The 18,728-nt window shown below is 43.4% G+C and overlaps 5 protein-coding genes across 8 annotated transcripts in view; 3 read left to right on the top strand and 2 right to left on the bottom strand.

The window, feature by feature from the left end:
* Nucleotides 1–219: 219 nt before the first annotated feature.
* On the bottom strand, nt 220–2,565 carry LOC6050309 (acyl-coenzyme A thioesterase 13). The gene is made up of 2 exons (XM_001866905.2): nt 2,422–2,565; nt 220–638 (listed from the first exon to the last, which is right to left on the bottom strand). The coding sequence occupies exons 1-2, from the start codon at nt 2,518–2,520 to the stop codon at nt 282–284; spliced, it is 456 nt and encodes a 151-aa protein (XP_001866940.2). The 5' UTR covers nt 2,521–2,565; the 3' UTR covers nt 220–281.
* A 163-nt stretch (nt 2,566–2,728) lies between these two features.
* On the top strand, nt 2,729–4,878 carry LOC6050308. The gene is made up of 2 exons (XM_001866904.2): nt 2,729–3,756; nt 3,809–4,878. Exons 1-2 carry the CDS (start codon nt 2,751–2,753, stop codon nt 4,849–4,851), a joined length of 2,049 nt encoding a protein of 682 aa, XP_001866939.2. The 5' UTR covers nt 2,729–2,750; the 3' UTR covers nt 4,852–4,878.
* Nucleotides 4,879–5,930: 1,052 nt separating this feature from the next.
* On the top strand, nt 5,931–7,614 carry LOC119768750. Its single transcript, XM_038259713.1, has 2 exons — nt 5,931–6,916; nt 6,974–7,614. The coding sequence occupies exons 1-2, from the start codon at nt 5,981–5,983 to the stop codon at nt 7,325–7,327; spliced, it is 1,290 nt and encodes a 429-aa protein (XP_038115641.1). The 5' UTR covers nt 5,931–5,980; the 3' UTR covers nt 7,328–7,614.
* LOC6050306 (zonadhesin) lies at nt 7,427–17,190 on the top strand. Of its 2 annotated transcripts, none has more exons than XM_038259705.1 (7): nt 7,427–7,468; nt 14,904–15,347; nt 15,407–15,598; nt 15,657–15,869; nt 15,934–16,380; nt 16,437–16,649; nt 16,723–17,190. In XM_038259705.1, exons 1-7 carry the CDS (start codon nt 7,435–7,437, stop codon nt 17,142–17,144), a joined length of 1,965 nt encoding a protein of 654 aa, XP_038115633.1. In that variant the 5' UTR covers nt 7,427–7,434; the 3' UTR covers nt 17,145–17,190. The 2 variants fall into 2 exon arrangements, with proteins under 2 accessions (XP_038115633.1, XP_038115632.1); XM_038259704.1 differs by lacking the exon at nt 7,427–7,468 and adding an exon at nt 14,732–14,839.
* LOC119768748 (keratin, type I cytoskeletal 9-like) overlaps nt 9,702–18,728 on the bottom strand; it is an 81,875-nt gene continuing 72,848 nt past the window's right edge. For all 3 annotated transcript variants that reach the window (XM_038259707.1, XM_038259706.1, XM_038259708.1), the window contains 2 exons: nt 11,216–11,437; nt 9,702–11,021 (listed from right to left, as the gene is read on the bottom strand). In XM_038259707.1, the coding sequence (XP_038115635.1) occupies nt 10,569–11,021; nt 11,216–11,437 (675 nt within the window). In that variant the 3' untranslated portion in view covers nt 9,702–10,568. The remainder of the gene's footprint in view (nt 11,022–11,215; nt 11,438–18,728) is intronic.

The following is an 18,728-nucleotide window of genomic DNA, read 5'->3' as shown; positions in this document are numbered from 1 at the left end:
CCAGACCCAATGTCACCCCTGATGACGGTAACTGGAATGATAGAATTCATCAGTCGACTGTTCGATTTTTGTAGTAACGGGTTTTCCATGATGTATGGAATGACATCAATCACTTCAACCTCCTGAATGTAATTCATATTTGCCAATCAGGAGTCTCTCTCAATAAAATACTAAATTCAGACAGTAAGGAATGTCATCAGAGTAGAGTAAGTTTTGTTCAACTAAGCTTACCAAACTGTATTTTAAACACCAAATATAGGACTAAGCAATCTAAACCCCTCTCACTCCTTCGCCTTCCCCGTGCCAATATACTTGGTGTGTTGGCCCCTCGCAATGATCGAGTTGTCCTTTTTGTGGCGCAGTTCGCACTCCAAAAATGCCAAATTTCTTCCCGCCCGGATGGTGTTCGCGTCGATCACGACGTCGTCCCCCTCGCGGGCCCCCTTCAAGTACGTTACGTGAATGTCCACCGATACACCGGGCAGACAGTTCTCCTTCGTCATCAGGGCGTACGTTGTCACGACATCGACGATGGTGGCCGTGTAGCCACCGTGCAATCCTCCGGCCCGGTTGAGGTGCTCCTCGGCGACCTTGAACTCCGCCGTGCACTTGCCGTCGCCACCGCTGACCATTTTGAGCTGTAAGAGTAGCGTAATTTTAGTTAAATAATGCCTATGTTCTGAAAGCCCTATCCTCAGAAATATGCAAATTAAATTCGAAATCTTCAATTCACAAATGTTGCCATCTTCAATATCAAAATCTTCAATAGGGTTATCAGGGTTGCGAATTAGCGAGCGAGCTAAAATCCGTGCTCGCTCATTCATGAGCATGAGAACTTCTCAGGTAGCTCGTGCTCGCTCATGCTCATCGTATGCGTTCCCGCTCAATGAGCACTCATTACCAAAATAGGTAGATTTTTAGAATTGTTGATGAATCTCGCATAGGGCAATTGGATTGCCACTTTTGAAGGTCATTTATATTCCTGAGATAATTTCATCACGAAAGAGGGGCATGCACTCATCTAATGTTGTTAGCATAGTATTTTTTTCAGAGTTTTGTAATTAAAAATACAAGATAAATAAATTTACGATCAATGAAAAATTGCTGATTTGCAATCAAGACACTTTTGCTTAGAATTCCAGACACTCCTTTTTGCTTATTATTTTAACTTTCATAATTAGACTAAACTCTCAAGTAACGGCATTGTTAGGTCTTAAATAAGCTGTTAACAAGAAGACAATTGATATTTTTATATTAAAACGTATTTTTACTTGTGGACACTCATTTATAAATAAGATAGTTTATTGAAATTCATCAAAGACACAGATTTGACATTTATTGTGCTAAATTATTTAAAAATAATTGATTAAACAAGATGAGGTGGCCAGACTTCAAAACGTTTACGATTTAATGAAATGGCATAATACTTTTCAGATATTTTTCAGTTTAATTAAATAGTTAACCTTCACGGGTTACACTTTTATCAACTTTATTTTTATAAATCGGATTATTTCTTCAGATAACGATGATAATCCTAATTTGTCATCAAACTCTGAATCCTAAACAAGCTTCAAAACAAAATTTATAAAAAAAATACCTTAACTCAATATAATTGAGATTAGCCTATTCCCAGTCACGAAATATTCTAGCAGAGCCGGTTCTGCTAGAATCCTGCTAGAACGGTGGAACATTTCTGCTAGAATGCTGTAAGAATATTCAGCTCTGTGAGAACTCTGCTAGAATCCTGCAAGAACGTCGTGACTGGGTTTCAGCCTCAATTTAAAAAAAAAACAGCAAAGCTCTGCTGAAAAAAAAAATGTTATTGTATGCACGTTAAAGGTACAGAAAGCCGCTCTTTTTGCTCAATGAGCAAAAAATGAGCGCGAGCGCGAGCGATGAGCATTTTCGCTCATAAAATTTATGAGCAAACATGAGCAGGGGCAAACGTGAACCAGCTCGCGTAGCGCTCCTCCCCACGAAGGAGCGAAAAATGTTCGCTGCGTTTTTAAATTAAAAGCACAACAAAAATTAAAACTTTAAATTTTTTACATTTAAAATCAAATATGAACTTTCTATGTAAAAAATAACAGGAAAATAAAATAGTACAATATTTAATTGAAATTAAATCTCAATCCGATTTTGTATCTTTGCGGCGCAGAACCCTAATTGAAATATTTGAAATATTTCATCGTACAACACTTTTGTCGGCACAGCCCTACACAAAAGGGCAAAATGTCAAAACATCGAAGTTTCAAATTATTTTTGGTGCCGTGCAGGTTCAAGTTATTTTAATAAAATATTCGCATAATTGATGAAGAAAAAATGACGACGACATTCCTACAACGATGATAAATTCAAAGTTCACAACGTTTAAGTGAAAGTTATACGCTTGGTAAGTAATTTCCCGTCCAAACCACTAACCTGCTGCAAGCACCGATCGTAACCATTCGTTTTGGTCATGTAGCTGGACACGGCCCGCAGAAATTCCAATCCCTTTTTGGCGCTCATCCTTTTCAGCATTGGAACTCTCCGCTTGCAGAATTCTTTAACTGGCGCAACGCGATTACGCAAACAACCCGAACTGATTGAAATTCGCTGCTAAACTAAAGGGCCGACGGCGATAACAACAACAGCAGCAACACTTTTGCAGTTTTTTGTTTTGCTCCACTGCTTCGCAGACGCGTCGCGTCGCGACGACTGAAACATTTCACTGAGGCGCGCGTTGGCGCGTGAAATCTTGCAAGCTTGAGATGGAGATGCGAATGAGTGAGTTTGGAAGCTTGCAGCTTCCGGACGTGACCAGCTTGCCGTTTGCAATTTCGTCCTCAAATGACCACTATGTCGTTTCGACCAAGGGGAGCATTGCGATTCTTCAGCTACGGTACAAGCACATCAACGACGATGGTGCGCTGAACTATAGTGTTGCTCGATTCGAGTGCTCCAAGGAGAAACCCACCAGTCAGCTGGAGACGCGTGAGATCAACGTGTACAACAGCAGTAATCGGGAGCAGCGTGCGAAAATTATGCTCGACCAGACCATCATTCCGAAAGTGGCCACGTTGTACATCAACAATGCGCTGGCCGTGCCGTCGCCACCGGGAATCTTTCCGGATTATAATGAATGTCTGGTGGCGCATCTGACCAACATGGGTCAGCTGACGCTGCAACGGCACGATAAGGTGCGCAACTTGTGGATCTTGTACGTGGACGTTTCTACGACGTGGATTGCGCACATTTACGACGGCACCGTGTTTGACCAGTTTGGTCCGCTCAGCCAAACCACGGCGGAAGCATTGATTTGTGCGTTCTGTTGGCGTGATGTGGTCTTTGACCACGCGGCTTACTTTGCGTTCGGAACCAAATCTGGGAAGATCGCCATCTACAGCCTGCTGTCGGACAGTGTGAGGGCGGAGCAGATCGTTGGAACGGGGACGGACTCGGTGCGATGCCTGAAGTGGGTGACGATCACCAAGGAGCAAAACCTACTGCTGGCGGGACTTCAGAGCGGAAGGATTGCTTTGTATAGTTTTCGAATTCAACCCGATTATACGGTGGTGGATTGCGAGCAGCTGGCGGATATTTGGGGGGACGCGGACGCGTTGGTGGTGGATCACATGCAGCACGAGGTTGATTACGACAACAAGCGGGTGGTTTTGCTGGTGGTGAAGGGAACGCATCTGGTGGCGACCGCGTTCGGATTTGAGGGACAAATCCAGTCGGTTACGTTTCACAACATGAATAACTTTTCGATAACAGGTAAGAAAGTTGACAATCTGCAAGACTGTTACACAATTTCTCAATTTTTCAGGCATGCAACAACTGTCTCCCATGTGCTACATCGTTTCAACCCTCACGGGCTCAATTTTCTGCGTGGACATCCAAACCAAGGCCGGCAACTTGTCCCTCGCCTGCAGCCAAATACAAACCGACCTAAACACGCTAAAATTCTCCATCTATGGCCTGACCGCCACCAAAACCCGATCCTGCTGGCTTATGGTCGGATATCCGGCGAAAAGTTTCGACCATCTGAGCATCCGCCTACCAACGACGATTATTTTCTGCAAATTTAGCGCCCGCAACGCCCTCCAGATGCTGATAACCAATCCGACGTTGCGGATGACCGAGCATTACGACTGCGCCGAGTTGGTGCGCTTCAGCGGTAGCCGTAATCTGCAGACGCTGGCCGAGCTGGACGTGCTGACAAAGTTCCAGCCGAACGTGGACGACCAGTATGCGTACCAGTTGAAGTTGCAGCTGCTGCAGTTGGGATCGCGGCTGAGCTACTTCAAGAAACGCTGCCTGTCAATCGCTGAAGTGCTCTTCAACCAAGCTCAGTTCATCACGATGGTCATTGAGTTGCTTCACGCGGTCAAGGTGATCTTCTACTTCTTATCGATCCGGGGACTTGGCCCGTTCAATTACGCCCAGCTGATGACGATTCGCTGCTTGCGCAACTTTATCCGCGATTTCGTCGAAGACAGCTTCCCGGGAGACTTTGAGCACATCCACGACGCCCTCAAGCCAACGCTGGCCGATGCGGTGAGTCATGCGAATGAGCTGCTGGCCTGCGCCGAACAGCCACTGTACTGTGAAAAGTGCACGTTCTGCGAGGAACCCATCGTCGACACCAAGCTGCAGTGCCTGGACGGTCACCAAACGTTCCGCTGTTCGATCACGAAGCAGCAGATTCCACTGGGGGAAGAGGAGACTGCGTGCGACATGTGCGATGCCGGAACGCTGGATGTGGCCGTGTTGGGGAGTATTTTCAGCGCGGACGGGGGACAGTTGGCGATTTACTACCATTGCTGTTGTATCTGTGACGTGCCGCTGGTTAGGAAGAATGTGATCTGAGCTGAATAAAACTTCCCTTTACTGACAGTTGAAGCCAACCATTTATTCTTCGAAATTCTTGCACTAAGGAATCGCCGCCCACATTCCCAACCGGGGCAAACATCTTCGTGATGAAATGCACTCCCCGTCGTTGTTGCGCACAAAGTCCGGTTTGCAGAAGCACCCTCTGCTGCAAAATCCAAAGCATCGCTGTGCCTCCACACCCTGCAGAATGGCACAAGTTACAGGGCAAGGTGGTCCACAATCTTGAACTTCTTCGTTTGGGCCACATTTTAGTTCGTCTACCACCACAGCTACAAAAACAATAATTCAAAAATGAATCATAAAATGAGATTTTTTAGAAACTTGCCGCCCAGAACTGCAGACATAATTACAACAAAAAGGAGTACTTTGAAGTTCATCATTGTACAACTTTGATTACTCAAAGATACATGACTTGAGAATATATAGTTATTTCTAGAAGGCCTCACAATAACATGTTTGTACCTGTTATGAACCCTTTGCGAAATCCTCATGTTCGCACGTAGCTCAACAGTATCTCAACTGCAGAACTCTCAGAACCTCGCTCAGAACTGTTAATTGCTGCTCAACGATGATGAACTACACACTTGTGCTGCTAATTTCTCTCCTTCTGGGCGTTGCTGTTGGTGGTGATCCACCGGAAGATCTACCCGGTGCATTAGAGTGTTCCGGCCAAAACGAGGAGTTCAACCTCTGCGGAACGTCCTGTCCGGCCCGGTGCGGAACTTTGCTGTGCCTTTCTGGCGATCATCATCCAAGAAAAATGTGCACACCCGGGTGTTTCTGCAAGCGAGGATACTTGAGGGATCGTAAAAATCGGTGTGTTCGGTCGTCGGAGTGCTTTCGCAGCCGAAAGTAGTTTCATTTAAATTAATTTTCTCGTAATAACAATCCCCGCATTAATAATTGTTGTTTTTCTCTGGAAAATAATCGTGTCAAACTTGTGCCCGATTTCCGCCCGAATCCAACCGCCTTCTGTCAACATTTTTCATGACTGGGTTTTGTCGAAGCTCGCGTCCCGCGTTCTGTCAAACAATCAATCAAAGCAGTCGGTTTCGCGCGCCAAGCACACGTGTTTTTTTTCTCCCGTCAGTTGTGGAAGAAAACAATGGTCGGATTCCCGATACGGTCGGCTGCAGACCGCCACTTGAAGAAGCTGTTAGTGGCGGTGCAGACCAAGCGGCAGATCAACCTATCCCGCGAGCTGACAACCGCTGACCTGGCGGATCTCCGCCGGACAGCGGAGCTGTTTCGGGAAGTGGTTCCGCTGCTACGAGTGGAACTTGGCAAGCTGAGAGCAACATTGTTGGAAGGCGGAACAGCAGCGATTCTGCGTGTGCAGACCAACCCGTTTCTGGAGACGGTAACCGATGCCCCCAAGAGGAAGAAGAAAGTCGTTACGTTTACGGCGGATCAACAGACAAATCCGTTCCTGGCAGACTCACGGTTGCAAGTGGAAACAAATCCGTTCGGCAGGCTAGCAGTTCCTGCAATTGGAGATGGTGCGACGTTACCGGAACTGTATCTGCCCGCTGCTGGGGCAATGTCGCCGGATAGGCGCACGTCAGCGTTGAAGCCAGTTCCAGCAGACAATACTACTGCGGTCGCTGATCCTAAGAATTCAGGGACATCGCTGCAAGCGGGATCTTCCGAGAGGGAGAAGAAAGTCGTTACGTTTGCGGTGGATCAGCAGACAAATCCGTTCCTGACGGCCTCACAGACGCAAGTGGAAATAAATCCGTTCGTCATGCCAGCAGTTCGACCGATCGGAGCTGATGCAATGTTGCCGGAACGGAATCTGCCCGCTGCTGGTGCAACGTTGCCGGATCGGCAAACTTCAGTGGTGAAGACAATTCCGGAAGTCAATATTTCTCCAGTCGCCGGTCCTAAGCGTTCAGAGCTATCAGTGGAAGCAGTGTCGGTGCAAGCGGGATCTCCCGAGATGAAGAAGAAAGTCATTACGTTCGCGGTGAACCAGCAACGTCCGATGGTAGTCCAGAATGCTTCGGAAGCTAAAGCTCACCAACCGAGAGCTCCAGTCAAGGTGGACCGATTGTCCGACTCAGCAACAGATAAGACTAACCCAGATATCACATTTCAGTGTCCGGAAAATAAGCCGCAAAAGTCACGGCAACGTCCCAGGACCAGAAGGTCGAGCGCGTTTCGGACGCCAGTTTTACAACCCAAACAGAACTCTGCTTCAGCGAATCAGCACATCGAGAAGCAAGTTGCGGTGCCACTGCCACCCTGCTACTTTTGCGGTGGAAAGCATACGCTGTGTCGGTGCAGCGACTTTTTCTTTCTGCGGCTTGCGGAACGCGAGGACTTTGTCCAGCAGATGAAGCTGTGCGTCAACTGTTTCAGTCAGCGACACAACGCCTCCAGCTGCCGAGACAAACCTCGCTGTTTGCGGTGTCTGCAGTGGCATCACACGCTGCTGCATCGGAATGTGTAGTGGAACCTCAGTGGTAACAATGCAAGTGGAGTATTGTGAACCTTGTCAAAGCTTTTTGCGACACAGGCTGATGTACACGCTAACAACAAACTACACAACTTTGTGCGATGAGAAACCTGCGCAACAGTCTCCAGTCCAACGGTAAGTGAATTTTCCTGTTCGCCTCTTTATTTTCACTGTAACTCGGAATAGAAGGACTATGAATTGCATATTGAATATTTGAAAGGAACAAATCTTCAAAAAATAAAACAAACGCCATCGATACTTTTCAATCTGCAATTTAACTCTGTATTTGACTAGTTTTGATTGAATATTATGTTACTATTTGACTAGACTTCTTATAGAGAGATTGGTTTGAACTTTAAGTTTTGGTTTATCCACATGCCCCCGCGCCGGCAACGTCAACGTGTTCTATAGCATTTCCGTTCTATTGGTTTATGTTTAGGGTGTGAGTTATGTTGTTTCACGTGTTGTTTAGGTTAGTGTTTACGTTTAGCGTCCATTTTATTTTATGTTTCTTTTTGTTTAAGAGTAAAATGCAACTCGTTTGTTTCTGGGAGCAGGTTTTTTTTATACAACTATCGGAGTATTTTGAAAAATGTTATTTAGGTTAAGCTTTCAGAAAACGGGAAGGTTCATTGGGAGCGTTAGGTGAGATTTTGTTTTTCTTTAACATGAGTGAGAATTAACTGTTTGTTTTATGTTTCGCATTTTATCCGTTAAACGCTGATTTTCCTTCGGCTACCAAAAATATACTTTAGACTTCTTTGCTAATTTACAAATTTCACAATCATTTTCAAAAATATTTTTTTAATATAATTCAATATAAACGTTGGTTGGATGTTTATCGTTAATCCTTAATTACCTTTCCCACAAATATACAATTTTGCTTGATTTATGTTTCAGGAGATTTCATGAACAATTGTGTTATTAAAAAATTTTGATTACTTTAAATGTTATTTCGTACAAATTATGACCCCTAGAATACAAATTTTGTTTTGTTTGTTAAATACCGGAAACCGTTAAATTTTTCTCTTCTCATTTTCTTCTTCATCTAGTTTATGTTTAAAACGTTCCAAAATCACTTATGTATACAAACTTTGGTATATTTAGACTGGTATCGACGTATCGTGTGCTGAATTTTGCTTAAAAATTACTAAAAATGTGCTACTTTCTTGTTACTGGTTACTCATTCAACTTAGGAAGAATCTTTGTTTACGGAACGGAAGGCTGTTTTGTTTGAAAACAAATCTGTCTTTTCTGAGTAGCCACATTTGTTTGTTTTACTTCTTATTTTGTATGAATATAAAATTAAAAACTGATTTTTCTTAAATCACTTTCTTTGCCATTCTGGCTTCTTTTTTCGCTATCAATCTTCTGCTGCTCTTTGTATTTTTTTTTCATTCGTGTTTTCTTGTTAAGGCACATTTAATAATATTTAAAAATTCTTTAACGTCGATTGATCCTGTTCAGTAAATTTAAATTCATCGTAAAATCCGTTGCACTAGTTTGCTTTGTATCGGTTTTTGCGCTACACTTATTGATTTTTATGAATTAATGTTTCTTCTCTCTGTTTTTTTACCTTCGCCTGGTTCACACTAAATCAACAACAACACTTATGATTATACATTATGCAATATTATTGTTTTTTTCTGCTCTCTAGCCCCTCGGGACAAAAGGGGGTGACGCAATCGATTAATGAGTTAATTGGCTCTGGGTTGGATTATTTACAGAAAGTCCGCTTACCCAACTGACTAGTAATTAAGGTAAACAGACGCCGGGATTCTGGGGGAGTATTTTGATGGTTTGTTTGTGTTTGTGTTTTTGGTTGGAACTTCAAACGACAATGTTTGTTTTGAAAATTACTGCCATTTTTGCAGTTATGGGAAAAAACGTATCAAGTTTGTTACAAAGTGAGTTTTGAAGTTTTGTCTGGTTGTTTCCCAATCCGAGAGTATCGTTGAAAGATTTTTGTATCTGTTTCATTAAACACTAAACACTAATTAACTACATTTTACTATAACTTTGGCGTACTTTTCACTCAGACGGTTGCTTAGAGCACAGAAATGTTATGTATATGTGTTAGTATGGTTGTTTCTTTTAAATATAAAATACACAGCAAAGTTTGAAAATGTGTTTTTTTTCTGTTTGCGTTGAAATGTCGAGAGTGCATAGTTTTTTTTACAGGTGACTAATTTTTGGCGGTATCGTTTCGAGCTGCCGCTGAGCCATAATTTTCACACAAAAAAAACGTTGTATAGGGTTTTAGATTATGAAATGAAAATACACAAGTTGTTCGGTAACTGGGCGTTGTTTAACTGGGCTGCTTTTTAATTGGGCGCTCGATAACTGGGCCGTAGCCTTAAAAGCAAGCAACCGTCAAAAAACCAAAACAAACCAAAATGACCGAGGGGTTAATGGATGTAAAAATCATATTTAATAAATAAAAAAACTTTTTTCAAACTTTTGTTTAATTTCAAGTTACAATTAAAGAAATATCAAAAGTAAGCATAGTAAATAAATTAGAGTAACTTTTATTTTTATATTTCATCTGGAAAATATTATGCATCGGTGGTTCCCTCGTTATTTTCCGTTCTGCCCAGTTAACGAGCAACATTCGGTGACTGGGCTACGTTCTCAGCCCAGATACCGAACAACTACTGTAGTATTAGAGATTTTCAATCCATGTATTTTTAACATCAATTTTGATCTATTGGAATTTAAATACAGAGCGGATTCGCTAATTCGAAGCATTCCAAGATAAACGCACTCAAACGTTAAAATCAGATGTCAAGATGACATTTCAACTCCATTGTTTGAAGATGTGGTTTAGTGGAGTTTCATTCCAATGAGCGAATTCGCTCTGTACGTATAACGAAAAAATAGTCAAATAATGGATAAAATATATATAAATGAAATAACATCTCAGGTAAACATGTTTAGGATAAATTCGAAAGACTGGAAACTCACCACAACATTTACGAATTCACCATCGCTTTTTGACATTGCGTTTGACAGTTGGTTTCTGTGTACTTTTGGCTTTTGCAACTAGATGGCATTAGATTCAAAACCATTAAAATTAGTAGACTTTTATCAAACTTCCAATTTACAAAAAATATTAAACAGAAAAAAACAGCAGAAAGAACATGTGACCATCAGCGGCAGCAGCGTGTTTCGATGGTTCTTTTTAAATGTAAAGTTGCACGGTTCATTATGATCTCCAAAGAACACCCCTCCAACCCTAAGTCACGTACTGGTCAGCGCAGGTCATCTCGCTGAAGTAGTTCCCCAGCGGCGAATCGGCCGCGTGGTCCGTCGCCGTGTACGCCGCCGACGACGATTCGTAGTACGACGGATGGAAGCTGGTTCCGATCTGCAGGTTGTACGTCGAGCTACCACCAGGTTCGTGGAACGGATCCCCGGGACCGGTCGGTTCCCACGGCTGGGGACTGAGGGTTTCCACGTCGGATTCACCGCCGGTGGCCGCCGCCAGCGAGTCCATCATCAGCTGATGGTGCGGGTGATGATGGTGGTGGTGGTGGTGATGGTTGTGGTGGCCTGCCCCGTCCGGATGTTGATGACCCAACATGTCCGAGGCGGTCGGACCGGGACTGCTGTTGAAGAATGCTTCGGAAAATTTGCCAATTTCCGTCGAGCCGAACGCCTGCTGGAAGCCGGGTAGGGGTGTCACGATCTAAAAATAAAATTACAACAGAGAATGATATAATTTCGCGTGTAAATTACCGAACCCAATTGAGTCATGTCCTCTTCATAACAAACGAAGAAACTTGAATAATACTCAATAATCGCCTGAACACGTCAAAGCGGTGATTTAAAATCAATAAACTTAAAAATAGTCAGCTAGCAGAGGTGTCAATGTTACTTCACCTTGTCCGGAGTGGCCATTGGCGGTGCAGCAGCAGCATGGTCACCGGATTTGTCGTTGTCTGCCGTGGCGGCTGCCGAGCTTCCCCGGCCGTGTTTGGCGGACGTTTGCTTTTTGGAACGTTTTGGTGGACTGCCCCCGCCGGTAGCGGCTCGACCCGGCGACGGATGCCGGCTGGACGGGGAGCTTTTACCGGGACGCTCGTGATGCTCGAAGGTGTCGGACTGGAGGAGATGAAATAAAAGATTTTGAAATCAATTATTATGTTGTAATGACAATTTTGATTATGTTACAACGATATATGTGTGTGACCGGCAGCGAAATTATGGTAAAGTCTAGTTTGTATCAGACTTCAGTTATGCCGATACAGCTTATCCCAGTCCCGGGTATTCGGTGGTGACAGCCTTCGCGCTGCTTCCAATGACCCATTTCAGAATCGTAGAGAACCTTGTGACCACATTTCTTGGCCATTGAGAAGAGTCGAAAACAAAAACTAACTTAGAATTCATCAGAAATTGAAAAACTGCAGCGCGGTTTCGCTAGTTGAAAAAAGTTGCAATTGACGCGTTTCAAACCTAGCACTCACAGAGTGGACTGGAGCCTTAGCCCGCTCGGCTATCAGACCGATAAGGAATGGGAAGAATAAACACCTGTTATTTTGGCCAAATAGGTTTAAATGGTATATTTTAAACCGGCATGTTCAAATGTTCAAAACTGCAGTAAGTCATCTAAAAGGAAAGCATGTACAAAAAACCAAACCAATTCATTAAGCTTGAGACTGATTCCAGTGACTGTAAAATTGCAGGGATCAATTCTCTCTAGTTGCACTTTTTTATTCAATTGATTGTAAAAACAGTATGACGATAATTTAACGTCAAATGCGTAAAGGTTTTGTAGTAGTTGATAAGTTTATCAAACAATTCATGTATAAACAAATATTTTTTTGAATAAATTTTAATTATTTTCTATACATATCAAAACGAAGAAAAAAGATCTCTTTGAGTTTTTTTGTAACAATTTTTAGATTATTTTAATTTTAATTATTTTTAGATATTTATTCAGATTTTCTTTGCCAATATTTAGTGTTCAATCATAACCGGTGAATTTTCACCTCAGTTACTTAGCAACTTTCATTTGTTATATTGTAGCTTTCGCCACCTTTCGCTATTCAGAGCACTTTTTAGATAAATGTTTCACAACTTTCTAGAACACTGCTAATTTTTTTATGAGCATGCTGACGAGTTACAGGCTAGGGATCAAGTGTCTCCGGCGATTAAGTCTCTCCACTTTCCCCTAACTTTGCCGAAGACACCAAAACGATCAAAAAATATCTTCTTAAGATACAGATTTTTGAACATTTCAATAGTGTTGCCTTCCTCACTGAGGTAAAAAACTGAACTGGCAGCCAAAACTGGCAGCGCTAGTCCGAGAGAATGATGGTCTCGAGTCGAGAGAATAGTGGACGCAGAGAACACAGCTCGAGATGGGCGATAGAACTATTCTCTCGAGGTTCATTTGCAAAAAAAGTTCATCCGTCAAACAAAAAACCAAAAGTGTCGACTACGGGAATCGAACCAGAGACCTTTGACAAACCAATCCAATGACTTAGCTGCCTCGGCCACCACAGCTTGGTGACCAAGGAGAAGTCAGAAGTCGATGTATGACACTTGTTGGAGATTTATTGATTCAACTAACGAATGAACTCATTTGTTATGATGGTGTGAGTTGGTACCATTATTCTATCGATTTTGGCACTGAGCCCTCAATAAATATTGAGAGAACGATTATCTCGACTCTGAATTTTGGGTGTATAATCCTGCTCTAAAAATGAACTTTCTATTAAAAGCTCCTAGACCCACCTTCATGTATACATATCTACTCAGAATCGAAAACTGAACAAATGTCTGTGTGTGTGTGTATGTGTGTGTGTATGTATGCATGTGACCAAAATTCTCACTGAGTTTTCTCAGCACTGGCTGAACCGATTTTGATCGAACCAGTTGCATTCGACTTGGTTTACATCGCTATTGAATTGTTTGAAGTTTCGATAAGTAGTTCAAAAGTTATGCATAAAAATGTGTTTTCACAAATACCCGGATCTCAATTATATGCATGTAAACGATGTCCGGATCCATCATCCGACCCATCGTTGATTAGGTAATTGAAAGGCCTTTCCAATGAGTCCAAGACATTGAAGATCTGGCAACCCTGTCTCGAGTTATGACCACTTAAGTGATATTTATGTACTTTTTTGAAGCCGGATTTCACTTAAATGTATGTTAACTATGCCCGGATCCATCATCCGACCCATCGTTGGTTAGGTAATTGAAAGGCCTTTCCAATGAGTCCAAAACATTGAAGATCTGGCAACCCTGTCTCGAGTTATGACCACTTAAGTGGTATTCCTGTACATTTTTGAAGCCGGATCTCACTTAAATGTATGTAAACTATGACCGGATCCATCATCCGACCCATCGTTGGTTAGGTAACTGAAAGGCCTTTCCAAAGAGTCCAAAACATTGAAGATCTGGCAACCCTGTCTCGAGTTATGACTACATAAGTTATACATTGTGTTCTTTTTTTCTGGATCTAAAAAAAATGATGAAACCACTCATATACCCATTTTTGGTAAAAAGTGAGGAAGGCATCAACCACATAGGTGGATTAAGTTAGTTTTTTCGTAGGGACAGCTGCCAAAATTCTATGGCGACTTGTATGGACGAGCTCCCGTGGTCTAGTACGGGTACGGGTTTCGCTTTGAGAGCGGAAGGTCGATGGTTTGAAACCCATCTGACGAGGCAAAAGGGGTAGTTGGCGGTCGAGAGGAGATTTCGGCTGCTGCGGGAATTGATTTGTCAAGTCCCAAGCCTCCCCAAAAGCTATCCCTTCCAATCTATTAGACGATCTGTTGGCGACTGAAGAACTCTGCAACAATACACAAAGAAGAGCTTCAAATGCTACTTTCGACTCGGTCACATGCTCTCAGGCAAAAATTCGAGCTGGAGATTGGGCTATATGATCGGTAACGATCTCTAGATGGGTCAAAAATAAACGAGATTTCCCCTCAATCTCGCTCATCTCCACGTCCTCGGATCGGTCTCTCGTGCTCGTGGTGCATGGCATTGGGGGATTGGTTTGGGGAATAAGAGGGGGCAACTGCTCGAATAATTTGTCACAAACTGTCTCGCTCAAACAATAGCGCTACGGAAGACGATCGTTCGGCAGGCAAAACAGAAAACCTGAGAACAGATCATAATACAATAGATACGCAGGTGTCGCAGTGGTCCGTGTCTGTTCACAGTAAAAAAAAGACGAGCTAATGATTCTTTCAAATTAATGCATGCCCCTCTTACAAGTTCTACAACACCTGCTCGTAACTGCAGCATCCCAAGTATGTTCACAATTTGCTTGTCCCAAGCTATGCAGATCACCCACCAAACACGTTCTTCCACTGTGCACGTTTTGCTATCAACAGATAATAGCTGAAAAAATGAGGTGTATTTAAACCACAGCTCTGTCCACCCTTAAGCCAAGTTTCCACCACACAATGAGACTGATCGCGGCCGGTCTGCTGCTTTTCGGCACGCTTGCCCCAATCTTGGCCATTCCTCCTCCGACCAAGCCACGTAACTAGAGTGACTAAAGGTGGTTCCAAACTCACATCGAGCTGAACGTTTACGATTCTTCCAGCATGCTGCCCTCGCCACGAGGTGTTCACCGAGTGTGGCAGCTCGTGTCCGGCCACCTGTAACTCCATCCTGGAGCGGAATGCGAACCGGGTTTGTCCGGATATCTGCGTGCGGGGTTGCGTCTGCCGGGAGGGCTTCGTGCGCAATCGCGACGGCAAGTGCATTCCACCGGACCGGTGCGGACGGGACGGGCACCGGCCGGGGGATTCTTCGGAGGAAGAGTCTGGGATTAGGTGTCACCGGCCGAACGAGGTGTTTTCCGAGTGTGGAAGTGCCTGTCCGGAGACGTGCGATTCGATTGCGAAAGGTGGATCCGAGCGGAAGATTTGCACGAAGAATTGCGTCATCGGATGCACTTGTCGGGAGGGCTACGTGAGGAATGCGGACGGGGAGTGCGTACTGCCGGAGGAGTGTCCACGGCACGAGTCTTCCGAGGAATCTTCAAGTGGGTATTTGTGTTGTTTTTTGTGAACTTTTTGAGAATAATCTCGAATCGTCTGTCAGAATGCGGTTGTAACGAAGAGTTCAACAGATGTGGATCTGCCTGTCCGGAGACCTGTGACATCTTGCTGGGTGTGGCTCCTCGTAAACCTTGCATCAAAATATGTGTCGAAGGGTGCTTCTGCAAAGAGGGATTCGTTAGGAACCAGGATGGCAAGTGCGTTCCAGCGTCCGAGTGTTCTGTACCTGAACCGGGTAAGCCGTTGGCTGACGATAGCTTGATTTTCGCGCTTTAACTTTAATTGTATTTTAGTTTGTCCACCAAATGAGATCTTCAAAACCTGCGGAACTGCTTGTCCGGAAACATGCGATACAATACGGGAGCCTAATGCGACCAGGATTTGCACTTTTCAATGTGTCATTGGATGTGCTTGTCAGGATGGCTTCGTACGGAATCACGATGGTCGTTGCGTATTGCCGTCTGAATGTCCAGATTTGCCAGAAGAATCTTCTTTCATTATGCCAGGTTGGTCCACACTACCTCAAAGATGAAGTACTAGAAATAGTCAAAAATGCTTAAATTCTTGCAGAATGCGCTCCAAACGAAGTGTTTTCCGAATGTGGAACTGCGTGTCCGGATACTTGTGCAAACCTTGACGATCCAAAGCCCCGACCATGCACCAGGAACTGCGTTATTGGCTGCATCTGTCAGGAAGGGTTCGTACGGAACGACAAGGGCCAGTGCGTGCTGCCGTCCCAGTGTCCGAATTCGGACGCCATTGCGTCTTCTAGTCTTTTACTCGCCCCTCTCCCAGAATGTGGTCCCAATGAGTTATACAACGAGTGTGGGTCAGCTTGCCCAGAAACGTGCGATACGTTCAACGGATTGGTTGAAAACCGAGCCTGCATCTTGCTTTGCGTCCCCGGATGCTTCTGCAAAGATGGTTTTGTAAGGAATAAGGACGGTCTGTGTGTTCCACCCTCGGAATGTCCGAACCCTACCGGTTCGACGCCAACCATTGAGATAGTCACGCCAGGTAAGGCTCATAAATCACTTCTTTCGCCACAGTAATAACTTCATTCTTTCAAATAGTATGTGGCAAAAACGAGATTTTCTCCAAATGTGGAACGGCTTGCCCCACCACATGCGACACCATCCTGGGACTAACCGACAACAGAATTTGTCCCACTATTTGCCGAATCGGATGCGTCTGCCAGAATGGCTTCGTGCGCAACCAAAGTGGTCAATGCGTTGCACCATCCGAATGTCCGGGAGTTTCTACACCAGAACCCATCACAACACCCAGTAAGGATACCCCCTCCCTAACATTCCCTCCATACCACTAACACCCGCTCCACCCCAAAAAAAAAAAAAACAGAGTGCGCCATCAACGAGGTGTATTCCCAGTGTGGAAGTGCCTGTCCGGCCACGTGCGAAACAATTTCCGGACGGACCCTGCCCCGGGTGTGTCCGGCGGTGTGCATCAGCGGCTGCGTCTGTCGAGCCGGGTACGTACGGAATGCGGCCGGCAAGTGCGTTCCGCCGTACGAGTGCGAGTCCAGCCCGGAATGTGGCCCCCACGAGGTGTACCGCGAGTGTGGAAGTGCCTGCCCGCCGACCTGCCGGAACGTGCTGAACCCGAACCTGGAGATCGCGTGCATCGACAAGTGTGTGGCCGGGTGCTTCTGCCGGGACGGTTTGGTGCGGCACCACAATGGGAAGTGTGTTTCGCCGAAACAGTGCCGGATACCGATCGGTATCTTCACCGTTGGGAGCAGTGAAGAGCAGAGTGCGGAGTAGGGAACAATTTTGAGTTGTCAAGATAGAACATTTCTGGAGTTTTTTTTTTTTTTTTTGAAAAGGTCCAATAAAACAATTTTTTAGGTTTTGCTTTTTGGGTGTTTTTCAATACCCCTGACTCAAGGCTGTTTCAAAAACACCCAAAAAGCAAAAACTGGAAATTTGGTTTATTGGACCTTTTCAAAAAAATCTCCAGATTTTTACTGTTCTTTTAAGGTAGCAAGTATTATATCGATGAATCGAAATATAATAAATAAATGTGATTTGTTATTTAATTTTTTTCATGTCTTTTCGTCTAGTAATCCGATCATAATATTTACATTTTTGACAGTACACTGAAAAAAAAACAACATAGCAAAATCAAATGTTTTTTCACGTGAGCTACTCCAAAAACCAACACGTTAACTTCACATGCTTTTCCTTTGACTCTCACATGCTTTTCATTTCAAATGAATGTGAAGTTCATTTAGCTTCAGCTGATGATTGGCACACAAACATTCAATCATTTTTGGTATGGTGTTCACGTGATATTCAAATGAATTTCACCTTGATTTGCCCCAATCGGCTTGTCCTTTGGTTTTGAAGTGTAAGTCACATGAGATTCAAATGAATTTCATTTTGATTTGCTCCAATCGACTTGTCCTTTGATGTCCAAGTGAAATTCACGTTAGTTTCAAAAGCTATGGATGACGAAAATTAATCCTAAAGCAAGATGGCAACTTTCATAAAGTCAGAGCTAGAGCTCTCGCTCCTAATTTCAATTTCTTCCCAAAAAAAGTGGTTTTTAATGTATAAAATATTGCTGGATTATTTTTAATAATATGGTATTTAAGTAATTTCTAATGAATTCTTTACAATATTTAATACTAGAAAATTTCTAATATTTCTACAGGTAATCACGGATAGGATAACTTCCGGCGAAACTTTTCGAGACCCCCGTCCAGGCTTGTTCCGGTGTGTGAAAGTGTGAGAGATCTGGTGTGTGGCATAGAAGTCAACTTTCGCTGATCGTCCAGAATGTGCATTGTTTTTAAGTGAGAATCGCTCTCGAAAAAGTGATGTTTTTGAATAGCACCTAAACTCCCAAGCTCGAGAAAAGGGGAGAATTTCCATACAAATTCCCCCCTTTTCTCGAGCTTGGGAGTTTAAGTGTTAATCATGCAAAAGTGTTTGTTAAGTGTTGTTTATGTTACATAAATAAAGGCAAAAATCAAAAAGCTATTGAACGTATTTTTATTTTACAATCACAAATAAAGAATAGAAAAAATATGCAACATAAAATCTTCACTTGAAAATGAAAACAAAATCATTTGATTTTAATGTGCAATCCATTTCTTTCTCACAAATATTTCATGCGATAATCATGTGGGATGACACGTGAGGTTAACGTGTTTTACATTTGAATTTATAACGTCCGGCGATGACAAATTTCTAAGTGATTTGCACATGACATTCAATGTAATCCATCTGTAAAAGGTATGGCTATGTTTTCATGCTTGTATTAGTGTACGAACGCAGGGAAAAATATTTTGTCGACTTTGAATTAGTTTTTCCTTCAATCAGCATTTTTCTCTCCGTGCATGG

This window comes from Culex quinquefasciatus, chromosome 3 (genome assembly GCF_015732765.1).
Source record: "Culex quinquefasciatus strain JHB chromosome 3, VPISU_Cqui_1.0_pri_paternal, whole genome shotgun sequence".
Taxonomy (NCBI): Eukaryota; Metazoa; Arthropoda; class Insecta; order Diptera; family Culicidae; genus Culex; species Culex quinquefasciatus.
The sequence above is the reverse complement of the archived record's forward strand: the minus strand, read 5'-3'. Positions and strand labels throughout refer to the sequence as shown.